General features: G+C 35.3%; 1 protein-coding gene across 3 annotated transcripts in view; it reads left to right on the top strand.

The window, feature by feature from the left end:
- LOC109088449 (RNA-binding protein Nova-1-like) overlaps window positions 1-22342 on the top strand; it is a 54259-nt gene that overhangs the window by 21510 nt on the left and 10407 nt on the right. For all 3 annotated transcript variants that reach the window (XM_042739668.1, XM_042739669.1, XM_042739670.1), the window contains one exon: window positions 13571-13737. In XM_042739668.1, coding sequence (XP_042595602.1) covers window positions 13571-13737 — 167 coding nt within the window. The remainder of the gene's footprint in view (window positions 1-13570; window positions 13738-22342) is intronic.

Genomic DNA, 22342 nt, shown 5'->3' on the forward strand with positions numbered 1-22342 from the left:
TGAGGCAGTGTCACGATTGTCCCCGAGCAGCAGGGTTGTGCATTGTTCAGAATTAAATTGATAATGTTTTTTCAATTCTTAAATACTTTTTAAATTTGAATTGAGTTTAAACTGAGATAGCAATCAGGATGCGGAATTGCAATTTTAATTTGAATGTAACGGAGTAGATTTAAAATGAACTGAAATATAATATATATAAAATAATATATTTAAAATACATTTATGTCATACTAAGTATAGTTCAAATCTATTACCATATTTACTGACATATCGCTCAAGACTGATATAAAAATTATAATTAAACTGCAATGCACATTTCTTATTATTAAGCCTAAAATGTGTTCCACTTTAGCACAACCAAAAATACTTCAGCATATCTTTAGTTGGATTTCAGCACAACTTCCACAAAATTAAAGTGCATTAAGTACAAAATTAGTTTGAATTTAGCAGACTTTAAATATACCAGTTTAGTATATCAAAAAAGTACAATTGCAGGGTATTTTTATTAACTATATAAAATATGTAAATGTATTTGTAGTATACTTTCAGTATATTTATTTTTCACTAGGGAGTATTTTCAGTATATTTGCAATTTTGTATTGCAGTTGAATAGAAATGGCAAAAAAAAAAAAAAAAGAAATATTGGTTGGGTTCTGAAGTTAAAAATCCTATTTATTTCCTTAATGGGGAAATTGATTTTTGAAGTGTTAAAGGTGACCTACATGAACTACGGGGTTGTTAATCAGTGATATATGACCACATTATTTCAGTTTATTTTTTAAATCATTATCATGTTTAACAGCAGGAATCCTGATGAGAAACAACATCACCAATGATTCTGCAAAGAAATCTCGACCAATCAGAGAATAGAAACTAACAAATTGCACCAAAACAACACTTTAGGTGCCTGCCTACTCCCATGAAGCACTGCAAACTACTTAAATATTTGTTTATGTACATATTTTATATGAAATGTAAAATGGATTATTTCTATGCTGTATGTAAAATCAACATCCTTAAACCAATAGTTTATATTTTGTCATTTGTAATGGTTCATGGAATTGTAGTTCTTTCCCTCTTTGACACAACTGTCTTGTCTTTTTTCTGCATTTCAAATCTTGCGATTCAGCTTGTTGGTGTGTTTCATGTTTTATAACTCTGTAATGAAGATTTGGAAAGCCCTATGAATCATAAATGTAAAAATGACTTCCATAACCCAGGCTGTTGAAAAAGTGGGTGGGCACTGTTGCATTCTATTCACGAAATTTCCTCTTCCTGCCCTTCCAGTCCAACTTCATGTGGGGTGTGGCCAATTCAATTCACATCCACACTCATGAATTGAAAAGAAGCCAATTCTTCAATTAAACCCAACTGACTTCTGAGAAGTGACGTGGCTGCTACCAGAGTGCAGTTTTTGGACCGCCAGCTCTGCGTTACAACAAACGCCTTCTGTCTGCACATCTGCATGCACATGCACGATCCATTCATATGTTGGCAGCTGCACGCAGTGTATGTTCATTTCAAACACTCTGTATTTCTGCACGCCTGTCAGTGTATTCTCATGGTGCTGAGAGCCTTAGAAGGCAGTGGGGGTGTCTCATTTTCAGGTTGACTTCTCCGGCCTGGCTTGGCTCTTCAACCCCATTGCCTCACTCGAATTCCAGCTGTACGAAATGGAGAACAGATTGTGTGCATGATGTAAAACGGCAGGCATTCTCCCGTTGCTATGGATAAGGTCATCTGTTGAGTAAACTCTGAGCAGATTAATACACATTATGAAAAGCAGAAAACTGAAAACATGGGACAGAACAATAAAAATGAAAAAAAAAAAAGCTCCTCTGGTGGTCTCTTGTAGCAGACGAAAAATAAGAAGTTAGTGTTAAAGTGTTGTGATAAGAAGTAGGCTGGAGGCTGAAACTTGGCTCAGGGTTCAGAGACACTGAAAACACTGATAAAGAACCAGAGCAGAAAGCTGGCCCTGGGCGCCTTGATGGGCTCGGAGGAGATGACTCACAGGCCAGTGGAGGAGGCCCAGACCAAAGAGGACTCTTAGCAATTAGCGGCGCTTGGACATGACAGCTTTGGGGAAAAGTGGCAGCAGGTTTGTATGCTCTTGTTGTTTGGAGCAGCCATGCCAGCTGACTCAGTCTGCCTATCGTTCAGGCGGGCAGTGTTTAGACATCTTTGATGGACAGCAGGCAAGCAGAGACAGGTGTGTGTTGGGCTCCGAGCACTTGTGTGGAACCCAATCCCTCCACTGGGAGATGCGCTTAAGGAGTTGAGGACACTGAGTATGTGGACGGGAAAAGCATTTAGATGTAGATTTAGGAAGGAAACATTTTGAGGATTGTAAACAGGCTAGGCTGCATTAGCATTCTGATATTGTAGCAAAAATGGCAGGCTTTCCAGTTGCTCACGTTTTCCAGTTGCTCAGCATCATCATACTCATTTAGCTTTTCTAATACGAGTTTTTGATCATGTAAATGCAATCTTCCACTCTCAATAGCTTGCAGTTTATGGTTAGCTAATGCTGCTAGTGCAAGCGCAAGTGTTTTTACTAAGATCAGTTCAGAATTTAGCTCATTTTGCAAATGGAGCTCTTTGTGTTTATTCAGATTATAAAGCACAGTGTTCATTTTCCAAGTTACAGGACAGTTAAAGTCTAGCAGTATGCTAGCTAGCTAGCTGGTTTTACCCAAGATGAAACCATTCAAACTGAAACATAACTAAAACTATATTATGCAGGTATTTGTTTTTTTTCTTGCATTTATATGAATTCTGGCATTTTCTGACAAAAGAAAAAAGACTTGTGAATTATGTAAATCAGAAGAAATATACTATTTTTACACCAAAATAACAGCTCTGTGGTTTAATGCTTGAATGCATGGAAATTTATAAAATCTTAAAACACAAATATTGTCATTTTAAAGTGGTGTTCTACAAAATAAAATGATTATAATATATTATTATGTTTATTAAATATATATATATATATATATATATATATATATATATTTTACATTACAATAGTATTATTGCAGTAATAATACATTTCTATATTGATTTGTTTAATATTTTAGAATATAACTGATAATAATCATATTAGAAGTAATTTTATAAATAAATAATATAAATATTCTAATTATAAGTAAAATATTGTATATTTTTGTAAAACAGGGTTTCCTTATTTTTTTTCTCCTTAAAATATGATCAAATACATATGATTATGTAAACACTGTAAATCAGAAATATTTTAATGCCACAAAAATCTTTAGGCTAATTAGACAAAACAGAGGTATTGACAGACATTTACCAAATGGCTTAAGAGTTTGGCTAATGTAATGAGCAAACTGGGAAAGTGATGACGGAGGGATTGTGACACAACCTTTCCATCATCTTGCTCACTTTTCTCCTTTCTACAGCTTCATTATTCATACTAAAGGTAGGAAAGATGAAAGGAGGCAGAGGAGGGATCTTAAATGGGTTGTCCATTCACAGCCTACTGATTTATGGGGGCCAGTGGGTTACTCTCTCTTCTATAGCCTAATGTAGATGACCATCAGTCACTGTTTGAATCATTTGTGCAAGCCCGGAATTCACACTAGCTCTGGTTACCACACTGGCCTTTGGAGATTGTAGATGCACGCTGGGATACAGTGGTGTACATTAAGTGTGTGTGTGTGTGTGTGTGTGTGTGTGTGTGTGTTCGAGTGTGATAGAATTCCTGCTCTTGTAGCTTAATTCAAGCACGTTTAGAAGTGAACTGACACATGGTGAATAATGAAGGTGGCTTTTGTGTAGGTGTGCAACAAGCAAACCTTTCAGAACATGAGCGTATTACTGCATGTTGACGCGTGGGTCTGGCATTATACTCGGGTTAGCGTGCGTTCGGTATAACAAGCTGTTATACATGCGTTGGTTCTCCTTGTATTTGGCTGAGCAGTTATTTGGTTGCTTGCTACAATAAGTAAGCTGGACCAATGTGCTAACTAAACATCCACAGGAACCTCTTGAGGATAGATGGTTTTGATAAATCTTCACAAACACAGATGCAATGGATTTGCAATTGAGTCCCAATCCCAGTGTTCAATGCACATGTCTAGAAACAATTAAAGATATACATAGTGTGGAAGGTCTGAGTGAAACCGTAGTCTGTGTAACACTTGAAATCATTTCAGCAGTGAATTCATTGGCTGTAAAGCAGAGTCTCCTCTAACAAGGAGCAAACACTAAAGCATCTATGGATTTTACACCTTCTCTCCGTTCCCCTGCAAGGCAAAGGCAACTGTTCTGTTTAAACGTCAGCAGTCGTAAATCAGGGGACTGTAGCTCTTTTAGAAAAAAAGATCTGCTAAAAATACCTTTTGATATTTTTATTAGAAGACATAACTCTAATGCTGCTATCGATGATGCAAACGCCAAAGTCGTGAGTGTTAAGTGAAATGCTGCTCAGACTAGTTTGTTATACCTTCAGTTTGTGAGTTCACGTTGAGAGAACTGTCTGTCAGAACATGAGGTGTTCATCCAGAAATAACATCACATTCTTATTTGACTTATAGGTTTGTATGCAGCAGATTTATGGCAGTAAATAGCTGCTTGTGATCTTCAGGGCTTAGGTTTGTGAAATGTGACTTTAAGAAGCGAGTCACATAGGATTACAGACTCAGATGTGTCTTTTGAAACATCCCATTTTGGCAAATGTGTCCTTTTCTTTTTTCTGTCCCTTGAGATTAACCATCTCCAAATGCAGTTCCCTCTTTAGAAATCTGCATAACACACCCGTGGAGTTGGCCTTAGTTGCCTCTTGAGACATTTCCTCATCAACAGTGAGTCAGTGTCTAAGCTCATGGACCCGGCTTTTTTATTCATTTCATATGTGAAATGTAAGAAATATATCTGGGCTATCATTCGGTTACTTTTGTTAATAACGTGAACTATTACTTAAATGGCAGTAAATTGAACAAAATTTCCACAAATCTGCAGAGAAAAGTCCACAAATGAAGACATTACATACAATTTTTATTTTTAAATAAATGTTTTCTATTCATCAAAGAATACCAAAAATTTATCACAGTTTCCATAAGAATATTAAACAGCACGGCTGTTTTCAACATTGATAATAATTAGAAATATTAGAATGATTTCTGAAGGATGAGACTATAAAATTATAAAATAATGGTAAAAAATTTAGATTTGCATCAGGAATAAATGTAATTTTAAAATATGTTACGATTTCAAATTATAATAATATTTCACAATATTACTGTTTTTACATTATTTTAAATCAAATAAGTGCTTTTCAAAATCATTAAAACCAACTTCAAACTTTTTAACAGTAGTGTAGGTAGGCTGCATATTTTTGAAAACAATAATACCAAACATTATTTTTAATATTAAAAGAATATTTGTTGTTGTTATTTTTAATTATTTGCACTAAAGTGCCATATGTATTGTTTTTCAGCATCTTACTTAATGAGCACCACTTTGAAAAACGTGTCTTGAGATCCTTGTGCTCTTTTTCCCCCTCAACTGCTTTTAAATGAAAAAAAATGCACCATGTATGACTCATAAGAACATTACGGTGGTATTTCAGTTATGAATTGCTCCAATGATTAATTTTACACACAGGTCTGGGAGCATGATTATCTGCTTTTTTTTATACATTTTTTTTTCTTAAATTGACAGCACTAAATTAATCACATCACATCTAAAATGCACAGATTACACAATTTGAGGTGAATATCCGCTCTTAAGCTAAAGTGGAAAAGCTCCCAGGAGCCTTTGAAATAGTGTTAGGCACCTGGCAGGAAAGTTTAGACCCCCCTTCCCATCTCCCACCTCTTTTTTTATTCTTCATCTTTTTTTTGGAGAGTTTAGTTTATATTTCTGATTTTTTTTTTTATTGTTTGTGTTGGTGTGTTGGAAGTATTGAATAAAGAATCTCTTTCGCTTTGCCTTTTATCGCATTCCCTTCCTCGCTGTGTCTCTCTCACTCGCTGCCTGTTGTTTTGTCTCTCGCTCTGTCTTTGTCCCTCTGTGAGGTCTTGGAGGAAGGTCTTGAGAGGGTGAGAGAGAACATTAGAGAAAAAGATGAGGACAGGATCCCAGCCCAGGCATCTCTTCAGTTGTTTGCACGGCATGGGCCCCGTAACCATGGCGACGTCACTATAGATGTTGGGGGCTGGGGACAGCTTAGGTCAAACTGAGGAAAAGGGGTGGACAAACCCGGCTCTTCTCAATACGACTGACATCACTGAAGAGGAATTCACTCTTTCTTCCAGATCCTTTGTTATTCTTTGGAGACCCTTCTATCCTTCCTCTGCTGTTTGGAGAAGCTTGTTCCATTGGAAAAGCAGGGTTGAATTGACTGAAAGGATCGTTCATCCAAAAATGAAAATTCTGTCATTGTTTACTCACATTTATGTTGTTTCAAACCTGTATGACTTGCTTTTATTCTGTGTCACAAAAAGAGTGTTTTTTTATTGTTCATACAATGAAAGTCAGTGGGGTCCAATGTTGTTTTAGACCCCGTTAAATTTCATTGTACATTCTTAAAAATTAAGATCCCAAAGAGGGGGTTTATAACCTCACTATTATTTTTTCCTAGGGTGAAGAATATTTAAATATTTAAAACTCTAAATCTGAAGAACATTTGTCCACTATAAAAAACCTTTGGTGTAGTGGAAATGTTCCGTGGATGTTAAAGGTTCTTCATGGAATCATCCATTTATAAGAAGAGGTTTTATTTTTCATTTTTGGGTGAACTATCTCTTTAAGAAGACTTGGAAAGCAAGGTTCCCATCTGCCCTAGTGACTGCTTACATGAGGTGGTGTAGGCCCGTAAAGAAACGTTTGCATTTGGAGAGTCCATCCAGCCTGACAGACTATAAAATAGAGTTTCAAAGAGCATAAAGAGATTTGAATGGAAACTCTCTGCGAATTTCCAATCCCCATATTTCTTCTTCCTCTTTACTGTTGGTGATTACATAAGCACATGCAACACCCCGTCCTTTCTGTTTTAAAATAAAAACACATTACGTCATCAGCAGCTGCCCCACAATATTTCCAGGGTCTGCCAGTTGCTGTGGTGATGTGTCTTATGTCATATGCCTGGACTGGCCCCCTCCCAAACATTCATGTAGTTATTAACATAACGGTGCACACTGACACCAACAGGACCCAGGTGTCCCCTGTTTAAAAATTCCCATCCCTGCAGTCAACACTTCATCTCGTAGTGGGTGCTCCATGTTGAAACAATGACCCAAATACTCCTGTGGGACTCGCACTATAATCAGAAGTCCTTTGATGAGCAGACAGGAAAATACGAGTCACTCGAGAAAGGGAGATGAGTTTTTTTAATCCCCCCACCTTCCCAGCTCATTCTTCCTCTCTCTCTCTCTCTCTCTCTCTCTCTCTCTCTCTCTCTCTCTCTCTCTCTCTCTATCTCTCTCGCTTCTTTCCCCTAACACCAAATCCAGGAAACATCTGTAACCTCATCCATGGGCAGGGTCGTATGTTCACAGAATCTCTAGGGCTGCTGCTGGACTATTTGGAAGGAAGGCAATCAGGAAACTTGTCAAAATTTTCTCGTAATGTGATACAGTGTAGAGATGTTTCAACAGTAAAGGTAACAACAATAGTTATGGTAACAACATCTACCTCTTTAAACCCAATTGTGATTTTTTTTATTTTTTTTTTATAATTTTGAGAAATATCTTCTTGCTTTATACTTATTATTACTTAATAGTTTAGAATACAACATCTACTGCTTTAAACCTGATTATGAATGTTATTATTATTACTATTATACTTTAATAGTAAAGGAAACAACATCTAGCACGTTAAACCTGATTATGTTTGTGATTTTTTTTTTTGTCATCATTATTTTTTAGAAAACGTCTACTACTTTAAACCTCATAGATTTTTAAAAAAAAATCTAATTTAAACTAATTTAGGAAACAACATGTAACACATAACTTGATTTTGTTTTTATATCATTTAGGACAAAGCATCTACCACAAAACCTGGTTACGGCTTTATTATTTTTCAAAATTATTAGTATTATTAAAATTATAGAGTATGGTTTAATGTAACATTAAACATTTTTCCCCCAGATTTTTGTCAGAAATCCTATGCTACCTTGCTTGAATTAAAGGAATAGTTCATACAAACATGAAAATTTTGTCATTATTTAGTCACCCTCATGTCGTTCTAAACCGGTTTGAATTTCTTTCTTATGCTGAACACAAAAGAAGATATTTTGAAGAATCTTTGTTGTTGGTCCCCATTGACTTTCATAGTAGGGAGAGAAATATGGAAGTCAATGGGGACCATCAACTTTTTGATTACCAGCATTCTTCAAAATATCTTCTTTTGTGTTCAACATAAAAACGAAACTTTTACAGATTTGGAATGTCATGAGGGTGAGTAAATGATGGAAAAATGTTCATTTTTGGATGAACTATCCCTTTAAATTAAAAGTTGGTTTCTCCATGCACACTTCTTTTATTTGTAACAAGTAGAGATGAACAAGAATACCCAAGTACTCAGAAGTGATGAAACTACACGCAAATGTAAAAACATTTTTTTATTTTTTTATTTCAGGTTTAGTTATGGCGTCATTTTGAACAGTGCCTACCACTCTGACAGCAATTTGCGGCAACACTGACTCTGAGTGTGTGGCAGCAGCAGCGCTCTGAGGAGAGATTAGAGGGCGTTCACACAGGATACATTCTCCTTTTCAAACAGCTAGACAGAGCTGTGGTCTTCAGACATGTTTCCGCTGGACTATTTTTAACCTGACACACCTTAAAAACGACATCCGGCCATGGACGTCAATCTGACGTCTGTACAATGACCAACAAAATAATGCAGATCTATACTTCTCTTAAACCAGCCCACCTTCTATGAAATGATTCATCTCTCTAGTACTCAAGTAAACAAAATGACCAAAATATCCAAAATGCTATGAGTCACCATGTTTTTGTCCTCTCTTTAAATAATTAGCAGGATCTAGGCATTACCATACATTGCTGCACTATTTACCTGGTTTAACAGGCTCTTTTTTTAATGAGCTAACATTACATTCCATACAGTACATGTCAATGTTTTGTACATGCTCATGTGGTTTTGTTTAGGGGCCCTTATGGACTTGCATTGTCTTTTGCTGCAATTTTTGAAATCATGATGGAGTTACTCTTTAGAACAGCCTTCCAGACACTTCATCACTCACACAACTACACAAAACAGGCCTCAGCCCCTCCTCTGCTTTATATGATTTTAGGGAAAAAAAGGGCATTCCTGTAAAGAACGATAGGATAGCCCATGCAGTAATAATAACAATAATGATGTTTGTCAATGTTCTCAGTAGCTAAATCACCAAAGAGCTGCTCCATCTAGAAACAAGAACAGGGAATGAATGACTCATCTACTTAACAACTGTATAAAAACAATTTAGCACAAGAGTGAACAGAGCCAAGTATAGGCATTCCCTAGGCAACTATATAAAACACCTCCACACTGCCCAATACCTTTTCTTAGTTTTAACTCTTGGTCTGTACTGTAAGCCGTAAGTGTTTCTTTAAATGCTACTAGCACAAAGTTTGCACTTATTCTGAAATCAGTGATTAATATGTCTATTAGTCTCTAGCCTCTGTGTCTATATGGATGGAGACCAAACCCTTAATTTCAGAAGCAGCACAGTGACTCACAGGGCCTGTGTCAGAATCTACATTTTTAACTGCCGCCTGCACGGCTGGCATTCGTTCACTGTGTACTAGGGCTATGCAGAAAAATTCATGAAATTCATTGTATATGTATATCTCTACTTATTTTTTATAAGAGGAACTATGAGTTCATAGTAGAAGACAGTAGAAGTGTAATAAAAATATGGAATAAAAAGCTTTTTTTTTTTTTGCTTTTTATGTTACTAAATGAACAAAATACAAAAACAGTTATATAATGTAAGAAAATTATTTTATATAATGTTATAAAATGATTAATGTAATAAAATGTATTAATTTATTAATCTTTTTTTTTATTTTAGAAAACATATCAAAGATGCCAGAACAGTCAACATTCTGGATCATTCCATTATTTTATCAGAAGAATTATATTTTTATAACTTCCTTTTTATATATACTCATACATATAGACAAACATTATTGTTTGAGGTCAGTAAGATTTTTTGTAATGTTTTTGAAATAAATCTCTTACCAAGGGTGCAGCAATGCAGTACAGTAATACTGTGAAACAATAGTAGAAATGTTTTTGTTGTCTATGTTCTATAATTATTCCTGTGATGGCAAAGCTGAAGTCTTAGTGTCACATGGTCCTTTAGAAGTCATTCTAATATGCTGATTTGGTACAAAAGAAACATGTATTATTATTATTATTATTATTATTAATGTTTTATTAAGATTCTTTGATGAAAAAAAAGAATATCCATTGAAATATCCAACAATATCCATGATCCATTCTGTCTCATTTAGTATGTTGGCTAATTTTATAATGTCAGCCAAACAATATAGAAAATATTGTGTATATATAAAATATTGCCCAGGGCTACTAAGTGTACTATTTCTTGGTGTGGATGCTGATGAGACAGTGAGGTGTTGGGAGGGGGGGGGGGTGTTTATGTGCTTAGATGGGTGGTAAAGCAAACTGCCCATCACTTTCAGTGAGCTCCATGGACAGAAAACTAAACGTGTGTCAGAAAGTGACCCTTCTGTTTGCAGGAGGGAAGAAGATCCTCAGTGACCTCTTTCTAAACTCCCCCCACCTCTTCCCATATCCTGCTGAGTATCTCACGACAGACACATCACAACCTCTCCAGCATCTCTTCATCCAGACAGTCAACACAACACATAAGCTTTCTGCTTGTTTGCCAACATAACTGTGCCTATGCAGCTATTTGGTATTTAGCGGAATTCACTGCATGTATGTTTATACCATCAAAATAAGTCATGTTTCAAAACTACATTCTCTGACAGTTGTTTGACTGGTGTTGTCCACACCCTACCCCTCTCAACTCCCTGTCAAAACAATGGTGATCTCTGCTCTAATAATCTACCACCCCGATTGGTCTGCCACAGATTACTCTCGGGCCGCCAGCTGTCGGGAGCTCAGCAAAGCTTTTTTTTACCTTTTCTTTTTTGTAAGATTCCATCCATGATCCTGAGATTCCTCAATTTGAGCGTATTAACACGGCTTCATATAGCTAGTCTGGGACCGAACCCAATTATTTTCATGCCAGTAAACAATAGAAGGTTAAAAGGAAACCGGAAAACCCTTACTGCTCCATGCCGATAAGGGCCTATTCGCTTCCCAGCCTCTCGGGAGCCAAGAGATCCTGGCTTCGGATCAGTCTGGTTGAGTTTGTTTCCCCTCTTCCCTGCTACTTAAAGCTTTTGTGGATTTGTTTTTATTTCTGAATCTGAATGGCAAGGTTTGACTGCCTCTGTTATGGCGCAGTGTGATTTCGGGTGGGTTTTGGAGGATAAATGTCCCAGAAGCACGCTTTCGGGCAAAATGTTATAGTGTAGAAGGATTAGTAACCAATCAGAGAACCGCAGTCAGTTAATTCCTTTAGAGTCTGCAGTGTTAAAACAATGGCGAATGTATGCGTGTGTGTATGCGTTTAACCTAATGTTCTGTAGAACTGGAGTCGAAATGCCGATATTGTATCAGAATTAATTGAAAGTGGAGACTTTGGGGCGTCTAATGGAAGGCTTTCTGTGAATAGGCTGCCAAAAATAGTAGCATTGCCAGGCGACTGTTATTGCAGCTGCTCCCATAACTTCAGTCTGCATGTACATAGATCCATGGTATTTACATGGGCAGATGCTTTAATGCTGGTTGTTTGTCTCCTAACACAATGTCTGTAGTCTCTAGTGTAATATGATTGATGGCCCAGCGACTGACAGATTCACTCTCTGATAACACGTATGATACTTATCACTACGTGGCTGTCATACAAACAATGCACCATAATATTATAAGATTTAGTTGAGTAAAAACAGAAAGTAAGCCTGCTGTTATCAGTGATTCCTAGTATTGTCAGCTGATGATATTTTATGCTGCTTCTATGTAAGGAAAAAAGCATTCCATCAGCGTTTTAGCTCCAAACACCATCAATCGCAAGAACATGCAGAACGACCTCAGTCTTACACCAGCAGTAGTAAAACAACTTTGGGTTACTGCAGAAATGTTTATGAGAGGTTAATGGGAAATATATGCCTAGATAGATAACTAAAGGAAGGGAGTACAGGTGCCAAATGGAATTTTAAAATGTGCATTTATATATATATACATTTATATATATATATATATATATATATATATATATATATGAAACTTAAAATATATATACATGCTTTTAGAAATGTGTGTGTGTATTCAAAACCTTTGGGTCTGTAAGTTTTAAGAATATATATTTTCAAAAGATGTCTTTTATACTCACCAAGGCTGCATTTATTTAATCAAAAGTAGAGTAAAAACAGAAATGTTGTGAAATATTACAATTTAACATAACTTTTTCTATTTGAATATATTTTAAAATGTTATTTATTTTAAAATGTTATTAATTTTCAGCAGCCATTATTCCAGTCTTCAGTTTAACATAATCAGAACTCATTCTGATATGCTGCTCAAGAAACTTTTAATCAATTTTGAAAACATTTGTGCTGCTTGATAAGTTTGTGCTACTTTTTGTTTCAGAATATTTTTGCTAAATAGAAAAGTTCAAAAGAACAGCATTTACTTGAAATAGATTTTTTTTTGTAATATTAATGTTTTAACTATCACTTTTAATCAATTTAATGCATCCTTGCTCAATAAAACATCTTAACGACCCCAAATTTTTTAACAGTAGTGTATAATTTATTGGTCATCTGAAAATAATTATTTAAAATATTTTTATATATTATTTTGTACACTAAATATGTGTATACTTTATATAATTATTTTACGGGTGACTTTATTTTACTATATTTTATATGATGATATGGCAGTTCTCTTGAACTTACACTTATTAATTTAATCTAGTGCTGTCAAATCGATTAAACGTATCCATATATATATATATATATATATATATATATATATTATATATATATATATATATATATATATATATATATATATATATAAATCATGTATAAATATTAATATATATAAATGTAAATTTTTCTTAAATATATGCATGAATACACACATTATGCAAGCACAGACTTTTATTTTGGATTATTTATCAATTTCACAGCACTAAATTTTAATCTATAAGAGAAAGCGTTTGAGAATATGTATTTATTGGCTGGTCATGTGATTTTAAAAGAAATTGTTTTTAAAGTTAAGAATGAAGTTGGAAAATACTGAAGCATGTTGGAACAATGCAGTGGCTTTTGGAAACCAGTTTTTAGTTTATTACACAGAAAACATGCTCCTTTGGCTCTCACCTCATCACTGCACTAAGAAAAATGGCATTTTATTGATCACTCTACAGCACACTTTAGACAACATCAGTAAATCACATTGAGCCTAAACTATAATTCTCTTTGTGTGCCTCCTTTAGGAACAACAGAGCGTGTCTGCTTGATCCAAGGCACTGTAGAGGCGCTGAACAGCGTCCATGACTTCATCGCAGAGAAGGTGCGGGAGATGCCGCAGAGCGCTCAGAAAACAGAGCCGGTTAGCATACTTCAGCCACAGACCACCGTCAACCCTGACCGTGTCAAACAGGTGAGGCCTCACTTCCTTCAACTCACTCTATTTCCTGTTTCTTCCTATTTCCAGTTTCCTCTCAGATCTTGCATGAGATTGTGTACTCCCTTTTTATTTATGCTACAATTATATAAGATTTTATAATAAAAAGCACAATCCCACGGACCCATGAATATAGTCAAAGAATTAAATAAAGTTAGGAGGGACATTTTGATTATGTAATTCTTTCTTATAAACAGTGTTAACTCAGTCAAACTCTTGAAGATTCTGAGTGTGTTTCAATTAGACAAGTCATTGATTGTGTTTAGGTGATTACTGCCACCGGTCACTTAGGAAAAATAGAGAGAGTTGGCTGTATTCATGAATAATTTACGGCATGCTGCCGTTTTCTGTTCTTAGTTTTTAGTTAAGCCTGTCCATTAAAGAAGTGTCCTCTTTGTGCTTATTGAGCAGTCTCTGTGAAGAGAGGGCCATAACCTGAATTCCTAGAACATAAGTCCAAGACACTTACCCCTGCAGAGTTGCCGACCTAATTATTTATGCATGTAATTGTAGGGCTTATCAGCGGAGTAACACATCTCACTTAAGTGCACATTATTGTCTCTGCTGGGAAAGCATCACTGCAGGCACTGTCTGCATTCTGCTGCATTGTGCAATATGACAAGCTATATTTTATACAGGAATGCAGAGAGGTTAGAATGTAGAGATACACTGAGCATGTACAGCTAACTTCCTTGAAATATACTTAGGATTATTTTATTGTTCAATCCTTTGATCAAGATTGACTGATAGCATTGATTGTTTAACTTTTTTGTTTAATTTATAATTAAATATGTATTCTATAATGAAATATTGTATGTATTAGGGATGTGCATATCCATAACTGAGGCTAATGCGATACGCATCTCGATGCATAGCCAACGATACGATACATTAAAGATACATATGAAGCAGCTACTGATGCGATGTGATACAATTCACCCCTATTACGATTCAGTGCTATCCAATTAGATTCAGTTTCATACGATGCAATGGAAAAAATATGATGCTATGCAATTCAATATGGTACAGATAGTTCGCTTTTATTTCTTTGGTTCATTGTAATTATTTGGTGGAAGATGCAGCTCTACCTCTGGCGTGTTAACCTATATTTCATGTGACTCTCAGAACACGCCTCACGTTCTGTTGTGACCCGGTGATACGTCATATTCACGTAGCGGCGGATGTGATGAGAGAACGCACTTGAGAAAGAGAGGAGAAATCAATCTATGGTTTTTACCAATGCAAATATGTTAGAAATTATGCATCATGAAACAAATGCCAACTTGTATCTGATGCACACTTTTTATATCTATATACTGTATATATATATACACACACACACACACACCTGTAATATAAATTCTATAATATATAACTAATATTTTTTTCTATAAATTAGTATAAAATTGCAATAATAAATCTATATGTAATATTTAATTTAATAATTATATATATACACACACACACACACACTCATATGCATATATACATATTCAGTTATATATTATAGATATATTACAAGGATATTACAACTGTATATTATATTAAAGATGTATATTATAAAATATTTTAACCTTTTATATATGAATAGGTATATGTTTATTTTATTATAGTAATTTTATTATAATATATATAATTATATATTTAGTTATATAGATATATATAGTTATATAATTGATATTATTAAATTATATAATTATTAATATATATATATATAAAATATACTGTATATTACTGTAATTTAATAATATATATTTGTATGTATAGGTATTTGTTTTTACTTTTTTAAATTTTATAATGAAATATTTAGTAATAAATAAAGTATATTTTATTTATTCATTATTCACAAAATATTGTATATTTTTGTCAATATTTAATTCAGTTTTTTATTATATCATATATTATTTTGCACTAAAGGATTTTATTCTTCACTAGTCAAAATTGCGATTTGCTTTTGAATCCGGTCCACAGTGTAATGTGATAGAGGTCATATGATCTTGCATTGCCATTGCGTTCTTTTCCAATTGTCACCACACGTGTGGCTGTCGTGGCATGTATCTCATTGCAGTACACACTGATTGAGAGATCGAGGGCAAGAATTGAAGTCATATTAAGCAACAGCTGCTGATTTCGGGTCAGGAATGTCAACTGCTGAGCCTGCAACCAAATGGCCAGGGCAAGAGCGCGACTGACACCTAACTTAATCCACCCGCCCTTCCACACAGGAAATCAATCTGATCATCTATATGGCTTATTGTTATGGATGCCTCATTGTTTTAGACAGTGTTTAACTAAACTCAGATGGCAAAGTGCCAGCCTGCACTGGCTTCCTCTGGTCTGCGGGGTTTCCTCTGATCTTTTCCTCCGCCTGTTTCCCACATCCTGTTTTTTCAGGAAATGGACCATTAATGCACAGGAAGACAAGAGTCCCTGATGTTGTCTATAGGTAGACACAGTAAATCACTGCAGTGTGGCATTTGCACTTTCCTGACTGAAGAGACACTGTATATGCGAGCGAACGTTCAATCCTAAAACAAATCAATCCTAATGTCTTTTATTCAACTGAAAATCTATAGTACTGCATATGAAAATTACAATAATTTTCAAATCATTCAAGGGTAAAGAAATTATTCATATTCTCTACTTTCATTAAGGATCAGCTGACTTCTGAAGCATATTCACATAGTATTTATGAACATTGGCACTTAACGGTTACTCCTGCTTTGCTTATGACTTTGAAAAGTGGAACAATTTCTCTGTAATCTCTATTTTTCAACATCACAGAGAAAAGAATGAATTTCTCCATGCATCACTGGCTTTTCCGTAATAACCCACAGCTTTGCTTCTATTAAATTGATCAGTGGGATTGCCTTAAGTGGTTGTGCTGTTTCGAACCATCCTTTCCCTTCAAGACACCACCAAAGCCAGCCTATTTAATTATCCTGCATCGTGAATCTAATAAAAGTTCTCATTGAAGCACTATGCCCGCACACACTCATAGACAGCTAAGCGAAACACTGCTGTGTTCTCTGCTTGTCTCCTAAATTAAAAGTGACATCAGGAAAATTGCTATAATGTCTAAAATTGAAAAAAACCTTCTCACCCAGCCTTCCCTTCCCATTTCTCCCCTCCCCGTTCTGCTCTCTAGAGGGATGGTGACTGGCTAAAATGTTTTATGCCTTTTTTAACCTTCAAATCCATCAGCCGGCAAGGAAAAAGGTCACTGTCTCTCCACGGAGTATCGATCTCATTTCCAGAAGAGCCAATGGAGAGGGAGAGTCTTACACAACATTGGATGTTCGACAAGGAAGTACATCCTCTAATGCCAGGCATCAAATCTCTTTTGGGTGAAAGAAAGGACAGATGCCTTCTGTGTTGTGTGTCTTTAGTATTTGCAGACTCTGTTGGTTGTTTGTTTTTACAGTCACAGCGTATTTGTGGAAAGCATGTGTAGAGCTTTCATTCGCTATCTTATGATTTCTACAGGGTCGTGAAAAATATGGAAATATCAGGGAATTGTGGTTTCCAAGCCCTGAGAAGACATGTTTCATATGTTTAGAATGAGTAAATATTTTTTATTAATTTATAAACGATTTTATATATATATATATTGGTATTGGTAAATATTTTATATTAATTTATAAACGATTTTATATATATATATATGATATATATATTAATATAGCTAGAAATTTTGAAAATTTTTGTAATTTATAAACGATTTTATATATATATATACATTTTTTATTAATTTTGAAAATATTTAATAGTGTAGAATTTACTACATTTTTGGTAACACTTTACTTAAAGCTTTTATGTATAATGCATTATAAAAGTAGTATTAATTTAATTATGCCTTGTACAATTTCATGAATAATTGTAACCCCAGTTAATATATTATAATAACACTTGTCAATTCATTGTTACATTATGCATTACAATTATTTATGACAAGATATAATGTATTACAATGCACAATATGAATGTTTATAATGCATTATACATAAAGGCTTTAAGTAAAGTGCAACCAAATTTATCTTCTGGTTTTATGCCTCTGTAAAATGTTTGTCTTTTGCAATTGTTCTTTACAATTTCAAAGCTATTTTATAGTTATTGCACTTACAAATTGCACTTAAATTCCATGCCAAAAATATATATTATAAAAAACTGACTTTTTCAGTTTTCTGTGATTTATAATTTCAAAACTTTATTTTATAACCATGAAATGTGATAACAGTTGTCAAAAGAGGTTTAAAATTAGGAGGTGTAAAATATTGTTTTCACTCTATATGCAACATAAAGCCCTAAAATAGCATGTCCGATGGATGATACAAGAGGATATTAATAAGTCAGAATGACGAGCATTATTATCAGGGATTATATTGGCTATATCAGAAGAATTGACATGTCTATATCAAGTCTCACAGTGAGTGTCACACCTACCTTAAAAGCAGGTCGCCCCATTGATATTGGACTGTGGTGGTCTCATATTGTCTGTGTGTGAGAGGATGTTCCTATCCGAAGCTCGCGCATCTCTAATCCTGAGCCGGACCCCTGGAGATACGACTTGTAACATTCTTTGATGGATGCAGGACTTGAGCTGTCTGAAATGGCATAAAAATCAATAATAAATTAGATCTTTATTAAATATGCATCTGTAAGGCTCATACTTCGTTTGGTGTTGCTCTGCATTTGGGTTCCAGAGAGATCTATGATTTCAAGGCTAACCGTTCAAGACTAGATGATTATGTTGAGATGGATATTTTCTGATGCAAGTTTATTTTAAATAGATATCCACATTTGAAGATCTTTAATCATCCAGCTTACTAGTATATGAGCTTGTAGGGATAGTTTCCCAAATTCTGTCATCATGACATCCATTCTTCTGTGGAACACAAAAGGTTTTTGAAGAATGTTTCTGAAGAAAAGTATTTTTATCCATACAATGAAAGTCAGTGAGGTCCCAAACAACATTGGACCCCATTGACTTCAACTGTATAGACAAAAAACGAATCTTCCTTTGTGTTCATACAGGTTTGGAATGACATGAGGGTGAGTAAATGATGACAGTACTTACATTTTTTTGTATACTATCCATTTAAGATCTCAGAATGTTTGTCACATTCTAGATGTTTATTCAAAATAATGTCAATCTGAGACTTAAAATATGAATGTGTTCTATTGGAGAGGGCAGCACACTGGATTTTGGGGAGATTGAGGACCCTATTTTAGTTTACTATGAGCTTGGCCATTACAGGACAGACTATTTTTGGGTGTGTCACCCCTTGTGATCTCACTTAGGGTTATTAAATGCAGTCTAGATAGCTGAAGACTAAAACTGTTTGTTTATTTATGGAGGAAACTGTTGTCTTTTGCACTCATAAATGCATATTAATTGTTTTGATATGTCTCCAAATATATCCATTTTAACACCATCATGTCTAAAAGTAGAAAAAACAAATTTAGTAGTATAACAACATTTAAAAATTGGTGGAGAAACTATTCCTACTCAGAAATTGCTAGTAAATTTAACAAAGAATCGGCAAAGTAAATGTGAAATTTTGAAGTATAAAGACTGAAATAGTAATTTCTTCTAAAACATACTCTAATAATCTTTTATTTACAATGTCATAAATCTATTTTTACAGTGTACAGGTGAAATGAGTAGCTTGCTGCATTCTGCTCTTGTGCTCAAAATATAAAAAGGCAGTGAAAATGAGCCATAACACAAGCTTGCTTGCTGCGTGTGAGCCTGACAGAAAGAATTACAGGGAGTGAAAATTGAGAGTCGACCACTTGTACAGGACCCTCGCTAGCAAACAGCAACCTTTCACGACAGTCATAAGACCAAGGTGAGGAGGAGGAGGAGGAGGACAGGGTGTTATTTTTAACTTGTGTGGAGTCTTTTTTTTCTTTGTCAATGCCAGCAGCCAGAGCACACAGGCAGATGCTGTACAGAGATGGGCGGCTAAGCCCAGGATCAGGAGACAGGCGATTAACCCAAAGGCAAGCGCTTAAGACTTCAAAGTGCAAACAGCTACGGCTCTAGAGTCAGGCACTGTTCCGGGGACAGAGGTTGGGAGGGGGGAACAGTTGCTCGGGTGGGATGCGCCAGGGGTCACATCGCTTGAGACCCCTGCCATCTTCAGGACTGGGTGCATTTTGCTGGCACATCAGTAGAAAGAGTTTAGAGGAAGTTTGAATTGCTTTTTTCAACGGTTTTTATAACGCGCAGCCGGATACAAAGACTCCTGGGGCCTCATCTGCTCGTTCAGCAAAAACCCACACAGAACGAGACCGTATCCTTTGATTAATTTCTTGCTATAGTCTCAGATGCTGCTCTCATTATTTTCTTTTTCTTTTCTTTTTTTTGTAGCAGTAATAGAACAAAGTAACACAGTCTACATAAGGAGTACATACATGTCCTTCATGGTTGACCAATCTTTCATTGCCCATTACCCACAACCCCCTGCAGCATCCTCCTGACAATTCATCAAAGGCTTCTAGTCCCAGATGACTGGTGGCGCAGCGGCAGCAGGCGTCTCTCTCTCCCTCTTGCACTCTTTATTTCTCTGTCTCAGCCTCCCTCTTCCGTTCACTCTTTTATAGATAGACGTAGCAGGCATCACCTCTTCTAGCTCAGCACTTAAATGCATTCAGTGAAATGAACCTGCATATGTGTCGACGCTGCTCGATTCCTACCCAACAACCTCATTTCAATCAGCGCTTCTCCTGCCAAATCCCATCATCGAAAATGATGGCATCATAAAGAAAAAGGTGGAAGAGCTGGAACTGCTATAAGTAGCAACAAATGTCATTTAATTATGCTAATAGTTATTTTGAAAAAATCATCTTTATCATATTGTGGATTTTGGTGTAAATGTAAGAGTGTTGTTGATAATATTTTTGGATAGACAGTAGTGCTGTATATATACAAATATACACACGCATGTATTATGTAAACAAACTTTTATTTTGGATGCGATTAATCACGATTAATCGATTTGACAGCACTAATCGACAGATATATTGACTACCTTCAGATATATGTATAGATATATTGACTAATATTGAATACTGTTTATATATTAACTACCGATTTATACACTACCATCCAAAAGTATGAGGTCAGTAAAAAATATGTTGGTGAGTTTTACCTTCACAGGAATAAATTACATTTTAAAACATTAAAATTTTATTAAAATGGAAACATTTATTTTTTTTGAATGTGTTTTTGATCAAATAAATGCAGCCTTTGTGAGTATAAGAGACTATTTAAAAAAAAAATCTTGCCATTTTTTATTTAAAATAATTATTAATAAAAAATATATTAATTATTATTGTGCATACAGTGCATTTAAATAAAGGTCAAAAGGAGTCAAAATCTGTATCAGGAAGTTACTAATAGTGAAATTATTTAAATATATCCCTACAATGTACCATTAAACTGTAATACTTCTATGAGCTCCGTCTTAATAGAAGTTGTCCATACAGTGGAATCCAAAAGTTTGAGAGCACATTAAAATCTAATTCAACTGAAGCCTGAAAAAAGTTTTAGGATTTTTATTTTATTTTTATTTTTTTTAAGGAATAAAATAAAATTAAATAAAAAAATTTATTTTTCGGATTTTAAGGTCACTAATCAATTTGTGAACTCCTTTGAACAAAAGGTCTATAATAAATAATTTCGCAAAATAGATGCATTTTAACTGGAGGTCTCAGACCTTTGGACTGCACTGCGTATGTACAGATCAATCACAGTAAGTCTCTGGTGCCAAAAACAATCTGCTTTCCACTGCATTAAACGCTAATCGCGAATAAAATTATTTTCCTTATACAAGGTTCTGTTTATTCTAGCAAGATAAAAAGTGAATGTAGGAGTCCATGAAATTTCCTGTCGGCAGTTTTTCATTTCTATGCTAATTCGGCTGAGCTGAATGAGAGTTCGAGCTACAGTGGCAAGGCTAAACAGCCTCTGTATAGACATGTCTGTGGGCAGCGAGCTTCAGCAGACCTTGAGGCAAAGAGTGAAAAGAACGAAAGAGCTCACAAAAGAAACAAACGTAAAGGCTGAGCCGATCACCACCCCCTCCCCAACCTCTCTCACTCTCTCTGCTTTCCTCTAGTCTCTCCTTCGCTTTGTTCATACACACACACATACAAACACACGCCCCCACAGACACAAACATCCTCGCTCTTCTCATCTCCCCTTTTTACCATTTTCATCTTTCTATCTGTCATTTTGACAGTGCAAATATTCTGAATCCAGCATTGTCAAAGCTCTCTCGGAGGGCTGGAGCTTTTCATTATACAGAGTAATTAACTGTCAAAGCGAACACCACACCGCATATTTTGTTTTCTCACAATGCTATGGCACTAGATGTATCTGGCAATGATCAAAGAGATCAAGCGCTAATTTGTTGGTTCAATTATTAAGCGAATATGTCAAGGTTACACGGACGAAATTCAAAAAGTGTGTGATGTTTTCTTATACATGTGTGCACATGCGGTTTTATGGCACAAGTAGCTGGTGGTTTTAAGTGAATGGTTGCGAGCATATAAGGTGGGGGGTGGGAGGGTG

The sequence above is a fragment of the Cyprinus carpio genome, chromosome B15, assembly GCF_018340385.1.
Source record: "Cyprinus carpio isolate SPL01 chromosome B15, ASM1834038v1, whole genome shotgun sequence".
In the NCBI taxonomy this organism is placed as follows: Eukaryota; Metazoa; Chordata; class Actinopteri; order Cypriniformes; family Cyprinidae; genus Cyprinus; species Cyprinus carpio.